Below are 15,167 nucleotides of genomic sequence, written 5' to 3'. Positions count from 1 at the left end.
TACAGTGTTCAGGACTAAAACAGATTTGAGTGGCTTTATTACAACAGATGACACCAACAGGATTTATTGTACATACAAAGTCACCTAAAATAAATATCGTTAAATCAGAAATTCACAAGGTTTTAGCAATTTATTTTCAAACAAAATAAATGGAAAAAGATGAGGCTCAAATAAGGCCTTTATGCATAGTTAGGCAAAGTTTTTTAAAAAATGATTTTATTTTTACAAAATTGACTGATATTGAGTTGTTTTAAATCACTTCTTTCCCTTACCTGGAATTCTCATACCCTCTGGTAAATACACTGGGGTTAGGAAGGGGGTTTTGAAATAAAATAATATCCTTGGGAAAATACAAAACTTTTTCTAGCTTAAATTTATGTATATACACACAAACACATTATATCCCAACTATTAGACTGCAACATTTATGATTAGAGAAGGAAAATGACTGGGGTCATCAAATCATCTTAGAAAATGATTAGTATTTTAAGAAGTCATCAAATGTAATGAAGGGAGATGTCTAAGAACAGAACCATCCCCCATGCAGGAAATCTTCCAGAGGGCAGGGGACAGAGCTTGCAGGCAAAAATATTATTTATGGGAAAAATCATTACTTTTTTTGGTAAATGCTTTCACCTGATCTAAAACTGAAATATGGGCTCATCAATTTTGACAAAAGTACACTGTCCATCACAAGGAGAATTACTTTTCTTAATTCATTATTAAGTTAAATGTTCAATCACTTCATTTTTGTTACACTTCATGACATTTTGGGACCAGATTTCTCTCCTCCTCCTCCTATAACAGCTCCCTGGCAGGCTGAGGTATCACAGATTCCTGGAGTTCCCTGAGCACCAATTGCACCAGGAATACCAGGATCACCTGGGAAGCCAGGTTCACCATGAGCACCATCTCGACCATCTTGACTAGTCCCAGGCACACCTTGAGGACCTTAAGAAAGATTGGAGGGGAAAATGTTAGGCAGATCTTGCAGCATGTAAAAACTCCCTATTATTTGACGTGCCTTCCTTGGGCTTTCTCTCAAACTATCTTTTTAGCATTAGAAGTTGCCACTCTAGCACCTCCATCCATTAAACAGTTCAACATCTATTATGGCTTTGAAGATGCTGCTGCTGCTGGTGAGTATACATCAGTGAATTTCTGAAAGATCATCTCCTGTTTATGAAACAGGTGTGTACACCACTTTTCTGGCCCCAGCCAGACATCAACGGTTGAAGAAAAGGGTATACCAACAGGTCCTGTGCTCGAGGCACTGCACTAGAGGCATGGGGAACAGCTGAGGTTAACGAATTACAAACTTCACAAGATTTATGTACCGTTGAACAACTATTTTTCAAAGTTGCAATTAAAATCCCTAATTCTGCACTATCAGGCTCTTTGTTTCTATTAGGGTTTTTTAGTATTATTATTATTCATTGTAGTCACAATGAAGTTGAAATGACTAGAATTTCCATCTGAAATAGAACTTTGTCCACAACTACTGAGTAAAGTTCCTAGCCTCTATAGGATATTTTTTTCTAAATATTTTGAGTAGGTGGTGTCTTCTGTCAGTGATTGCAATTAATTTTTCTGTGTTCAGTGATTTGATTTTGGCAGCAAAAGAGGTAAGGAAACCTAAAAGCAGGACCAGGTACTACCACCAATAAAAGACTGTTTGAGTGAGGGCTCATTTGGTCAGGATTGCAGGTTTTGCATTTGACTTTTTAGCCATATATGGATCCCTAGGTGAATTTCATCGCAGAAATGTCAGAATAAGAAGATTGGAATTAGCCCAGTACTCACCCCCTTCCTTTCCCCTCTCCCTTGTCTTTGAGGGCTGCGTACACACACGTAATTGGAGGAAACTAAACTTTCTCTGACACCTGGGGGCTGGACAGTAATACCTCTGCATGAGGTATGACTTGAGAATACTTGATTCTAGGTGGAAATGGTAATTCCACAGTTTCTGCTGTCATTTTCCTCTTTGGTCCTTTCCCAGGGAGGTTTAAAAGAGCAGCCGAGAGATAAAGTGGAGTGGATGGCTATACTTCCACTACGCAGGCAATGAATCTCTGCCTAAGTGTTCTTAAAGTAAAAAAATGAGGTAAGAAGTAGGAGCAGGATGCCATCCTCTTTGCAGCGGGTTGTGTGGCTGGACATCTGAGGTTTGTATGGGAAATCTGATCAATGTTTCTTATTTAGAAACTGAGAAGTGATAAAAGGTTTAAAATGGATCATCCATTCAAACTCAGGAATTTAGTTAATCAGATGTTGACAACCCAACTATAACAATCTGCAGAAATGCTAAATAATTGTTTCACTACAACAGTCAAACCTACCTTGAAGTCCCTGATCGCCATCAGGCCCATCAACACCTACACCAACAGATCCTTTATCTCCTCTGTCACCTTGAATTCCTGCAGAGACATTTCATAATATTTTTTAGAGTAGTAGAAAGCAATCATTTTACTCCATGTAAGTGTCAGAATTCCTGGGGTCTCTGCCTCTACACTGAAGAAACATAAAACTCCCTCCATATTCACTCACACCTTGTTCAGAAGGCTCCGTGGTATTTTGTCAGAAGAAGAAAGGAAGAGGGAAGCCCTGGCAAATTTTTGAAAAGAAGGGTGGCCTAGTAGAAAGAGTCTACGCCTGGAAATCAGAGGACCTAGGTGGTAATCCCAGCTCTGCCTTCTGTGTGACCTTGGGCAAGGGGATTAAGGCTGTGAGCTTCATGTGGACCAGGGACTATGTCCAACTTAATTATCGTGTTTCTGCCCCAGCACTAAGTACAGTGCCTGGCACATAGTAAATGCTTAAATACCATTAAAAAAAATGTTACAAATTTCTTAAGTGAAAAAGATAATGTTATTAAAATTGAGGAAGAAGAAAATTTAAGAGTATAATTCTAAAATTTCCAACCTATTCATTAATCACTCTAACAATACACTCTGCTAGCTGACCTGCTAGGACTTCAGGACAGTCTACACAGAACTCTTTAAAGCCTCAGGAAAGCTGGTTAGCCCTGTAGAGAACTGAGAGCCACCAGAGCCTATAAGGCTATAGGGTGGGAGATTAAGGACCACTGGAATGGGGGGATTCAAGCCAACACCCCCTGAGGAGGAGCAAAGTATAGAGCGGGCAGGGCCTAGTGGTAGAGCTAAGTCTAGGAGTCAAAAGGACCTGGGTTCTAATCCTGACTCCGCCACTTGTCTGCTGTGTGACTTTGGGCAAGTCACAACTTCTCTGTGCCCCAGTTATCTAATCTGTAAAATGAGAATACTGTCAGCCCCAGGTGGGACACAGACTGTGTCCAACCTGATTTGTTTATATCAACCCAAACTTTTAGTACAGTGCCAGGCACATAGAAAGCATTTAAATTCCATAAAAAAAGAATATGAGAAATGTAGAAAGCTTTCATTTAACTACTCTGCCACCCCAAATAGAGCACAAAAAAGCCTTTTCTGTAAGAAAGCAAAAAAAAAAGCCTTCATTTGAAGTACAAGTATTTTTACATAACTTCAGTCATTTGGCCGGGAATTGTCTCTTTATTGCTGAATTGTACTTTCCGAGTGCTTAGTACAGTGCTCTGCACACAGTAAGCAATCAATACCATTGAATGAATGAGACAATAATGAGGACTATTAGCCGGTCAGCAGGTACTGCTGATTAAACTACTCATCACAACTTTAAGGTATGAAAACTATTTTAATACCCTTGATGGCCAGTACTGGTCAGAGCTATAATCTTGCACTACACGGTATTAGCCTAGTGGAACTTTAAATGCCCTGGATTTTGAGAAAAATGTGTCAATGTTACAAAATCATTTTATAGCAAAAAGAACTTCCCATTTTGTGAATGTGTCTCTCAGTGTGTTTGCCCTCTAGTGTCTGAATTCTTGAATCACCAAACTCAAAATGTAGAAAGTATTGTTTTATCAAATCATAATATAGTTTCTAGTCATTTTAGAAATCTTATTAATTTCTTAAGTGAAAAAGAAAAGGACAAGAAAGTGAGAGAAAGAAGAAAATTTAAGAAAACTAAAAGTGCAATTCTAAAATTTTCAATCTAGTAGCCTTGTCCGAGACATTTTCTTTAGGCAATGATTTACTGTTTAAACTTATATATCTTTAAAGTAGTAGTTCTCAAATGTGGCAAATCCAATCATTTGTGCAGCTGTGAACAAACAAGAACTGAACCTTGCACAGTACTCAAATACCAGTGATTGACTGACTGAATGTGTGTTAATTCAGTGCATGTGAATTTTATGGAGTTCTTATTAGATACTTTCAACATAAAGCCTTTGATCAGTTCCCTATTTTTTTTTTTTAAAGTATACCACAAATATGTTTTGGCCAGACTAGTAGAAAACAAAATATTCTTTGGGAAAAACTGGCTCAGAGTTAGTCTTTTTAATTAGTTCTTAAAATGAACTACGTTGATTATCTATAAAACTGACAATTCGTGGGTACAAAATTGAAGGGTTAAATCTTAAAGATCTTTTTGAAATGAATAAAATTAGAAAATTGTGCTTTACATTTCAAATTGTCAATATTTTTTTTTCCTGTACTTCTGAAGAGTTAGGAAAAGGATCCCCCTCTGTATATTTCAAATAGTGTGACCCTGGGGATCTGTTCTGTCTTTACCCTTAGACTATGAGCCTTATGTAGGGCAAGGACTGGGGCAATCTGACTTAGCAAAATATGTGTTTAATAAATACCGTCATGACCAGGAAGCAAATTTGAAAATAATAGCAGAAACTACAAGTGGTAAAGCAATGGTGTACCAAAATCCAATCTTAACATGCCCAGTATTTGAAATAGGAAGGCCAGAAAGGCATATGTCTTTTCAGCCACACCTGCACATGTAGATAGGATCTCATCATCAATATTATTTTCATATTATTATTTCTGCTCTTCATATTTGAAAATTTGGTTTGTTTGGGGAATGGGAGATGTTGGTTAATCAAAAATCCCTGATGTCAGGGCTGACCAACTGGGTTGATTATATAGTCAAACAGAGGGTTTCACTTCCTCTGGAAAGCCCAGGAGCCATGCCCACTCATATTCAGAGGACTGCAGATCAGAGTAGGAGACTTCTTTAAACAAGTTTCACAGGAGATTAAGGACTGTTTGTTAATCAGTCTAACAGAATAAAACCCTGCTAGTTGTCCAAGGCTGCCCTGCTAGGACCACAGCAGAGCTGACACAGAACTCCCTGGAGCCTCAGGAAAGCTGCTGGTTAGGAAACAGTTTCAACTGAGCAGACACCCAGAGAAGAATCAAATGACTCCTTCACTTGATCAATGACCAGGACATTTATGAGGCATATCTGACTTGCCGACTAGTAGAACTTTCTGGTTTGGCAAGGCCCTGAATAACACTGGGTAATAAGTGCTTGGTACAGTGCTTAAGCACTTAGTAATAGTGCTTTGCACACAGTAAGTTCTCAATAAATATGATTAAATGAATAACACTTTTTATTGAACTATACATACAAGTACACTCTTATCCTTATCTACACTGGGGCTTCCAGGAGGCCTTCCCAGACTGAGCCCCTTCCTTCCTCTCCACCTCGTCCCCCTCTCCATCCCCCTCTTCTTACCTCCTTCCCTTCCCCACAGCACCTGTATATATGTATATATGTTTGTACATATTTATTACTCTATTTATTTTACTTGTACATATCTATTCTATTTATTTTATTTTGTTAGTATGCTTGGTTTTGTTCTCTGTCTCCCCCTTTTAGACTGCGAGCCCACTGTTGGGTAGGGACTGTCTCTATATGTTGCCAATTTGTACTTCCCAAGTGCTTAGTACAGTGCTCTGCACACAGTAAGCGCTCAATAAATACGATTGATGATGATAATGATGATAATAATAATAATTACAGTATTTGTTAAGTGCTTACTATGTGCCAGGCACTATACACTAAGCACTTGGATGGATACAAATTGGGTTGCTTGACTCCCAACAAATGCTGTCGCTACTACTTTCCTTCCTAGTTTTAGCTATTACATTACTACATAAAATACACTTAACCATCCACACTCTTTGGCTCTCCCATTACTACAGGTAACCAAGGACTGGCCAAAGCAACCCGCCAAACTGAGGACTAAGGTATACTCACCTCTGGGGCCTGGGTCTCCCAGCTCGCCTGTTGGGCCTCTATATCCAGGAGGGCCTCGAGCACCAGGATGACCAGTGGATCCTGCTGAACCAGGAGGTCCTGGTGGGCCAGCTGGGCCAGGACGGCCAATTGATCCAGGTGCCAGCGGTCTCCTCAAGTTGGCGGCTAACTGTGCAATTTGTTCTTTTGGAGGAAGAAAAACAAAAAAAAAACCACTTAAATGCTTTTGTTTTATAGGTTTAATGTTGATAGACTTCTACCCCCATTTGTACTGTGCAAGAAAATTCCCTCTTTTTACAAAGACCTCTCAGCAGAAGCAACAGCTTTCTCCAGCCCTTTCTATGTATGATTTACACTGCATTTTTGTAGACAGGTAAAATCATAATTAATAGTTTCTCTATTATGCTTTCCCTGAACACTTTTTTCAAAGGACACATTACCACAAGCTCTGGAAAGGGCCCCAAGAGGTTAGTTAGTCCATCCTACTTCCAGGTAAGAGTGACCTTACCCAATCCCATATAAATACCCCCTTCTAAAATGTAATCAGAGATGGAGATTCTAAATCTACCTCTGTGATGTGCTCCATTCTAACAATTGATCAACCATATTTACCAGCGTCCTTGCTACTCTACCTGTCTCCAACTGGCCCGCACAACCCTTCCAATCTATTCTGCATACAGCTGCATGGGTCATATTCCTGAAGCACAGCTCATCACACATCTCCCTTTTCCCTCAAAGCCTCTAATGGTTTCCCATTTTCCTCTACAACAAGCAAAAACTCCTCTTGATCAGCTTCCAAAGCACATCTCCTCCAAGAAGATTTCCCCAAATACACCCTCATTTCCTCTTCTCCCACTCCCTTCTAAGTCATCCTTGTGTTTGGATTTGAACCCTTTACTCATGCCATCCTCAGCCCCACTTTACTTATGTACATATGCATTATTCATTTATATTTGCATCTGTTCCCCGCTCTAGACTGTAAGCTCCTTGTAGTCAGAGAACAGGTCTATCAACTCTGCTACAATGTACTCTCCCAGGTGCTTAGAACAGTCCTCTGCACACAGTAAGTACTCGATACAACTGAATTATTCTCAAGCTTTCCATCAATTCTCCCCATTTAAATATGTCACTCTATTCTTCCCAAGCTAACCTTCTTACTGTACCTCACTCTCAACTCTCCTGCCTCTATGCCCTTGACCATGTTGTACCCCTGACCTGCACCTCCCTCCTCCCTAAAATCCATCAGACCAGAGCTCTCCCCATATTCAAAGCCCTCCGAAAATCTCAACTCCTCCAAGTCCTCCCCTCAATCTCCAATACCTCAAACTGATCAAACCCACCTGCCATTTCTAGCTCTTATGGATTTATTCATATCCATCCTCAGCACTTGTGCATAGGTTTATTCAATTATACATTTAATTGTTTAACTACTCTAGTACTTCATATCTTTGTGTCTGTCTTTCCTGTTGTCAGCTGGGAATGTGTCGCTGTTTTGTGTTGTACATTCCCAAGTACGTAGTACAGTTCATTGCACCCAGTGAACACTCATATTGCTACTAAAATCAAGAAATTCTAATTTTTGACCTAATTCCCTCTTGCTGCAATTCCCTGTCCTCAAGGATCTTGGGAGGCAGGGGTAGGCAGACACAAACTAAAATAGCAGCAGCAGGAGGAAGAATAAAGCCATGAATTAGTACAAATACATCAGGATGAAATAGCAGAATAAGCCATCAAATACACAAATAAAAATATACATATGTACCCAAGTGCTGAGGATAGTAAATACATAAACATTAATGTCACTGGGGAATTAATATGGGAAAGCTTCCTGCAGGAGGTTGGACTTTAGGAGGGCTCTGAAGATGGGGAGAGCTGGAGTCTGGCAGATTTGGGAGGGGACTTGGCACACTTCGTTCATCCAATGCTAACCTACTCACTGCACCTTGATTTAGTCTCTCTTGCCGACTTTTTGCCCATGTCCTGCCTCTGGTCTGGAATTCATTCATTCATTCATTCAATCGTATTTATTGAGTGCTTACTGTGTGCAGAGCACTGTACTAAGCACTTGGGAAGTACAAGTTGGCAACATATAGAGACGGTCCCTACCCAACAGCGGGCTCACAGTCTAGAATGCCCTTCCACTTCATATCTGACAGACAATTACTCTCCCCACCTTCAAAGCCTTATTGAAAGCACATTTCCTTCAAAAGGCCTTTCCTAAATCCTAATTTCCTCTTTGCTCACTCTCTTCTGTGTCACCCTTTGTTCCCTTTTTTCACCCCTCCCGCCCCTGCCAGCCCCGAATGTAATTTATTTAATTATATTAATGTCTGTCTCCCCCTCTAAACTAAGCTCGTGGGCAGGGAATGTGTCTACCAACTCTATTATATTCTACTCACCCAAGTGCTTAGTACAGTGTTCTGCACACAGTAAGCAGTCAATAAATACAGTTGATTGATTGATTGGAAAAGAATTCCAGGCTGGGGAAGATCTACAGCACAAATTCTTTTTAACATGCCCTTCCCCAGATCTGCTCATTGATGTGCCTTCTTCAGCGTCAGCATGGTCTTCAACTGGCATGTACCTCCATTGTACCGCTCACTAATATCAGCTCCCTCCATTTAGGGCAGACACATGAAGGATGGCAAAGTCATTACTGCATTTCAGGTTTCTGCTAGAAGAAACGTAGCAACTCACCCTTTTCTACGCCCTCTTTGTGAACCCTGATACTTACCACTTATCATGCCCCCACAAAGCTCTCTAATGTGTTGCTCACTTGCTTCTTTGCCCTATAATCCATAAAAAAGATTTAAGCAAATCATTATTATTTATTCAACATATAGTTTTCCTATAACATGGGGACTGAGTCCTTGCAAAATCCCAAATTAAAAAGAACTCGCATTGTTGTCTCCTCCCTCATATCTGATACTGTGAGCATATTAGCAAGCATTTCTTTCTACACTGTGAAGTGCTAGAATCCACAAGCTGGCATTGCCACATGTAAGATTGTCAAATTTCAGGGAAACTCATGTATCTGTTCAGCAGGAAAAGGAATACTTACTGGAATTCCAGGTTTTCCAGTAATCCCAAGAACACCTTGAATGCCCTGGAAGCCCATTGGACCAGGATGGCCTGGAATCCCGTGGATACCAGATGTGCCATTAGGGCCTGGAATACCTTTAGGGCCCGGCTCACCTCTACTACCTGCCTAAAAAGAAGTAAACAAAATAAAACATATTAGATATACATACTAGAAATCATATCTCTGGTGTATGCAAAACTCTGGACCTCACTTCTTATATCATCATCAGCACCAACTAGATACTAAATGCCTTTATTACATCTAAGACCACATTAGATATTTGGAAATAAACAAAGAAAAATTAAATATTGTTCCTTCCCACAAGAAGCTCATGATCTAGGGAGAAGATACAAATGGAGATGATTAACATTTAAGCATTAGTGAAAATGGTTAAGCAAAAGTTACTCCACAAGATTTCTCCATGACGCTGCTCTTCCTCTCCCTGGTGCCTTCTTCCAGTCTAGTATATAGGAAAGACATGGCTTTCCTCTGAAAATGATCCACATTTTAAGCCATTCCAAGGCAATTTATAAAATGTCTCACCCTGATGCTTGTGGACTTGCAAGTACACTGTGGTAAACGCATATAATTCAGTTGTTAAGTAGGGAGACCTAATTGCTCCAGCTTCCTGGCACACCTTATTACAGCAATTGCCATTATAACCCACAGCTATTTGCTGTATCCTACTGTTTGTGTCAGACACTATACAACTTCTTGTAACCCACCATATCGGTATCATTGCCAACACACTACCCAAGCTCTAGATCCCATGATTTCTCCCAAAATGATTTTACCCAATTATTTCCCTTCTTTGTCCAACAAAAAAAAAATACTCACTAACAGTTGAATTTAGCTCCTGGACTTTCTCATATCCACTTAAGTGTGATGAATGCAAGGAGGAGTTATGCAAGCGACTACATATTCTGTGACAAATCCTATACAAGGATGCCACCTAGGTTCAATGTTCAAAGGACAGTTTGATGTATGAAGAAGCTGATTAATAGTGCTTTAAATAAAAGGAAAAGGAAGAAAATCTGGAGAAATGCCTTATGGGGACTACACAATGAAAGTTGTGTGAAGCCATTTGACCACATGGGTATCCTAAAATCTTTCTTAATTCCAATGACTGACAGATACTTACCTCTCCCTTTTGTCCAACGGGGCCATTTGGACCCTAGAAAAGGGAAGCGGGAAGAGGGAAAATATGCTTAGTTAACTAGTTACCAAGGCTGAAATCTGTCAAAGTTGCATTATCCTTGTTATGATACTGTAAACTTCAATTAAAAGTGTACAGTAGACTGCTCATTGGCCCTAGCTGGCTGATTTCCATTTATAGTATTTACCTCCAGGTCACTGCCTGGCATACAGGCCTCCCATTTATCCAGGGAGCTTGGCTTATCTCTAGAGCTGTGCTGGGAATCCAGGCAGCAGCCTGCTTCCTCCATGCTAAAGGTCCCAACATGAACAGGCCACTGTTCTAATTTTCCATGTACCAGAAAGATTGAAAACATTTCCACCCAATAGCTGATCAGAGATACCTTCATTTATGGCCATCCAACAAACTTGGGCTTTACAGACTTGAATTTGAGTGTGCACATAACCTCCCACCTTTTTACTTCCAGTCTTGATAGCTTAACTGAACCTACCAATTCTCCTTTGTCTCCAGGAATACCATCGGAACCAGCGATACCCTGAAAAATGATACATTGCATTAATAAACAAAGCCTTCCAATAGTCATCTACCCCAGTAACCTCCTGGACCTTCCTGATGAGCCAATCAGCAGTGGAGCTGGCTGGTTCACCACTGAATGAATTTGTTACAATGAAGGTCAAGGACCCAGTGCAAACAGAAGGACCGTGTGCACTGAAAAATTACCATCAATAGCATGAACCAGTTTAAATAAATGAGCTCTATCTGAAGCCAAAAGCAGGTGGTCTTCAATCGTCAGCAACCTAGAACTAAGTATTTACAGATAACAAAGCAGCTGGATTATAGCTATGAATTTCACATAAATAAGTTCAACTATCAGCTAGATCCCTCTTATGTACAATGTTTAGTAGGCATTGTGACAAAGTGGAATTGTATAACTGTGTTGAGATTTTGAAGAGACTGCAACATCTTATAGCCTCTCCTTGGTGCCTGAGTAACTTCATTTAAGAACACATTGTTCAGTCCCTTTGGGAAAGAAGCTAGATAAGTTTTCCCTGCTGCCTTCACAGGCATGCACAATGAAAGCGACTTTTTGACTGCGGTTCACACAGATGAAGACTAACACCAGCAGTGTCATATTTAAACAGGGACAGCTCTCTCTCTCTCTCTGTATATATATCAAGCTATCTATACTTACAGTAACAGTTATTTATACATTTTTACTTAAAACTGACAACAGAAGGGTACAAGAACACAATTTTTGGGGGGTCAAAGCCCATGTGGAAAATTTCTTCCTTTCTGACAACTTAAAAAGCCACCACCTGTAGGGAAGTGAGTTAGGTATTCTATTTGAAATTTCCCAATTCCGTCCTCTGTGAACTGTATATGACTTCTGTCTTGCCTGTTTTTTTATAGCCTCTAATGAGCTGATTTATAAAGCATATCCTGGTTTTCATGGAAATGTGGATGGTGCCACTGGGCAGTTTGGCAGAGGAAGGGAAGAAAAAAAGTGCTACATCGTGTCAGAGTAAGCAGTTTACACCCATATCGTTTACCCCCCTAAAGGAAATTGTTGTTGAAACTACAGGGTTGCAAAGCTGAAACAGGGTGTACATTTAGAAATCTAAGGGTCATTGATCTTGACTTGAAATGTCCAAGGTTAGGGACTTCCTATCAGGGAAGATGGGCTGAAAGCTGGGGAAGTGTTGCTTGCATAAGCTGTTTGTTTTTCTGGAGAATTGCTGACTCTACAACCATCTGGCCTCACAAAATGCATGCATGGGACAATCTCTCTACTTTCTGCCTTCAGTATAGCATTATTAGCCTTAGGCAGGGAATCATCTTGAGTGACTAATTCTGCCCTCAGTGGCCACGGGCTGATACTTTCCTCAGAGGGCTTCTAAAACATTCTACCCCAAGCTCAGACTGAGCCCCTTCCTTCCTCTCCCTCTCGTCCCCCTGTCCATCCCCCCATCTTACCTCCTTCCCTTCCCCACAGCACCTGTATATATGTATATATGTTTGTACATATTTATTACTCTATTTATTTATTTATTTTATTTGTACATATCTATTCTATTTATTTTATTTTGTTAGTATGTTTGGTTTTGTTGTCTGTCTCCCCCTTTTAAACTGTGAGCCCACTGTTGGGTAGGGACTGTCTCTATATGTTGCCAACTTGTACTTCCCAAGCGCTTAGTACAGTGCTCTGCACACAGTAAGTGCTCAATATGATTGATTGATTGGTCAGAGAAAGCAAAAAAAAACATAAGCACAATGAGATCAGTGGAATTTTTTGTCTACTGAAAATTTCACCCATCTTGGTTTAATCAGGATCTATCTCCAGCTTAGAAACGAGGTGGCACATAATTCTCAGGAATTCTCATGAAACCGCCCCCAAATCGGCCTGATGAACTCTTACTTAGAAGCCGTGGTTTGTACAGAACTGAAAAGTCAGATCTGTAATTACATTTCGGGCTGCAAGAATATGTTTCAAGAACAACCTTTCTGATTCAGTTTAGTGAACACAGACACTGCTTACGATTGAGCAGCTCATGTCAGGAATATTTTGCAAAATTGCTATTTCCCGTTACACCGCCAGAGGGCGCTTGACATTTATCGAAAAATAGGTTTCACAAGTTTCTAGGTAGCAAGGGGATAGCTGGCTCTACTGCTGTAATCCTGTTCATATATTGCACATGATTACAATGGCAAATACCAGTTTATCTCCTTGTCTCCTGGGGCAAGACGTTGGGTCTCTCCGGGCAGCAGGAGAGTATGAGGGCTGAGGCATGACGAGGAGACTAAGGGCATGCTTACTTGGAGCCGAGAATGAGGGGTTTCTGCTACCCCTGGGCTAAAAGCTGGCAGAGTTCAGGTCCAAGATAGTCTGGAATCTGGGAGGCCCCAGTGGGAATGTGACCAGGAGGGAAGAGACAGAATGGGTGGCACTGCAAAAACCACAATCACTATAACCAATTCTTTGGTGCAGATTCTCGGTCCTGAAGTCTCAGGCCTGAGAGTTGTCTGTCCATCATTCCCAACTCCATCGTGACCCAATACAGTTGAAAGCCGGACACCAAAATGGTAGGAGCAATGTGGTTCATAGGAGACAGGTCCCAGAGGCAGCCAGGCCTGGTGCAGCCCAGCGATGGGGGGCAGAGGAGTATACCAGATGCCCCAGCCCAATATGAACTCAACATCCAGAGATCCAAGAGAGCACAAGGGTGAGGAGGAGAGAAAGATGGAAGGTGGCTGGGGGTCCCAGCAAGAAAGATAGAGAGGTGAGGAAAGGGGCAGAAAGTTGCAAGAGGTGGAGGGAGAAAAAGGAGTGGAGGAAACAGGGTAATGGACAAGAAAAGGAAGAGAGAAGAAGAGATCATTGTAAAGCAGGAGTGGGTAAGAGGTGGAGAGAGAGAAGATGAAAAGGAGGAGAGACAGGAAAAGGTGAAAGTCAAGTACAGTGAAAAAGGAGAGAGTCTGGGAGAGGGGGAGGAGAAACACAGAAGAAGGTGAGTGACAGGCAGGGTTGGGATAGAGAGCAAAAAGGAAGAGAGAAAGTAGAGTTGGAGGTGAGGATAGGAATGGGAGGAAACAAAGACAGAAAATAGGAAGAGAGATGGGGGCAGTGGGCAGGAGAGGAATCAAGGAAGAGGGGTGGGATGGAGGCAGAAAAAGCAGGAGGTGAGAAGAGGGACAAAAAGGGGGAGAAATGAGAGACTTAGAGGACAAGAGGAAAGGCATGGGAGAAAAAGTTCAGCAAAACATGAAGAAACTAAAGGGTTTTCTCTGGGATCACTGGGAAAGGGCCCAGAACCTAAAATCCCACACTTACACCTTCTCTTCCAAATACAAGTTATTTCAACAACAAAAACATTCCAAAATTCTTCCCATTCTTCCTAACAAGCAGCATAAGGAAGGGCTTTCTACGCCTGTGTGGAATTCAGTCAGTTCTGAATGAAAAATCCCTGCTGCCACACATACTCCCCCCAAATCTGAGTTGGTCACTTGAGCTGTGCTGCGCTCCTCTAAGTCCGACACTTTGTTTTTGCAGTGATATTGATTGCACTGTGCTTTCATGGTTTAGAAAATGGGTGGGGAGTGGGGTCTTCATGCTCATCTCTAGTGATCCACTGAAATGGGTTAAGGGCTTAGTCCCCAGAACAGGGATCTTCCTGCCTCCAGGGCCTCCTGGGAAAGATTGGAAGGGCCCATAAGCTAGAAGAGCAAGAGAGGAGTGGTCAGACCTATATTCCCACACTTTTGGATGGAATGGCAGGGAAAGAGAAAGGGAGAGGGGGTGGAGAAAACAGATGAGCAGCAGTCTCAAAAGACCCCCTTCCAATTAGGCCTGGTGGAAAATAAGTATCCAACAAGTGTCTGGAAAGGCTAAAGGCTGAAATTCCTTGTTTTACTATCTGCACATTAATCTTCTATGAGATTTAGACTGTTTTAGCATCCTCTATCAACATGAAATGCATATGCAAGCAGCATCTGGAGTGAAATCAGGACAATAGCTGCATCTTCTATGAAGACAACCTGACTGATTATAAAGGTTGTTTTGTTTGTGAAGATTTAGTTCAATTGCCTAAATTGCCTTGTAATTACTGAATCTGTTAACCTCAGATGGAAGGATAGAAAAAGTTCAGTCTTGTTTTTTCCAAATGAATATGTAAGATGTCTCTGAAGTTTTTCCCTAGAACTTCTGAGAAATACATGGCAAAAACCAACTACCTATGTTCCTCAAGCAGAGCTTAATTTGGTGTTTAAATGAGCAGTGATGTAACTGTGAAACTCAGGTGGTTA

At 41.1% G+C, this 15,167-nt stretch overlaps 1 protein-coding gene across 1 annotated transcript in view; it reads right to left on the bottom strand.

Annotated features, from left to right (window-relative positions):
• Positions 1 to 20: 20 nt before the first annotated feature.
• The window catches only part of COL9A3 (collagen type IX alpha 3 chain), a 51,279-nt gene continuing 36,132 nt past the window's right edge, over positions 21 to 15,167 (bottom strand). The window contains exons 26-32 of the mRNA XM_038750032.1: positions 10,858 to 10,902; positions 10,353 to 10,385; positions 9,191 to 9,337; positions 8,864 to 8,918; positions 6,130 to 6,312; positions 2,340 to 2,417; positions 21 to 951 (exon numbers count right to left, since the gene is read on the bottom strand). Coding sequence (XP_038605960.1) covers positions 761 to 951; positions 2,340 to 2,417; positions 6,130 to 6,312; positions 8,864 to 8,918; positions 9,191 to 9,337; positions 10,353 to 10,385; positions 10,858 to 10,902 — 732 coding nt within the window. The 3' untranslated portion in view covers positions 21 to 760. The remainder of the gene's footprint in view (positions 952 to 2,339; positions 2,418 to 6,129; positions 6,313 to 8,863; positions 8,919 to 9,190; positions 9,338 to 10,352; positions 10,386 to 10,857; positions 10,903 to 15,167) is intronic.

Source organism: Tachyglossus aculeatus, chromosome 8 (genome assembly GCF_015852505.1).
Source record: "Tachyglossus aculeatus isolate mTacAcu1 chromosome 8, mTacAcu1.pri, whole genome shotgun sequence".
In the NCBI taxonomy this organism is placed as follows: domain Eukaryota; kingdom Metazoa; phylum Chordata; class Mammalia; order Monotremata; family Tachyglossidae; genus Tachyglossus; species Tachyglossus aculeatus.
Note: the sequence above shows the minus strand (reverse complement) of the source record. Positions and strands in the feature narration are given on the sequence as shown.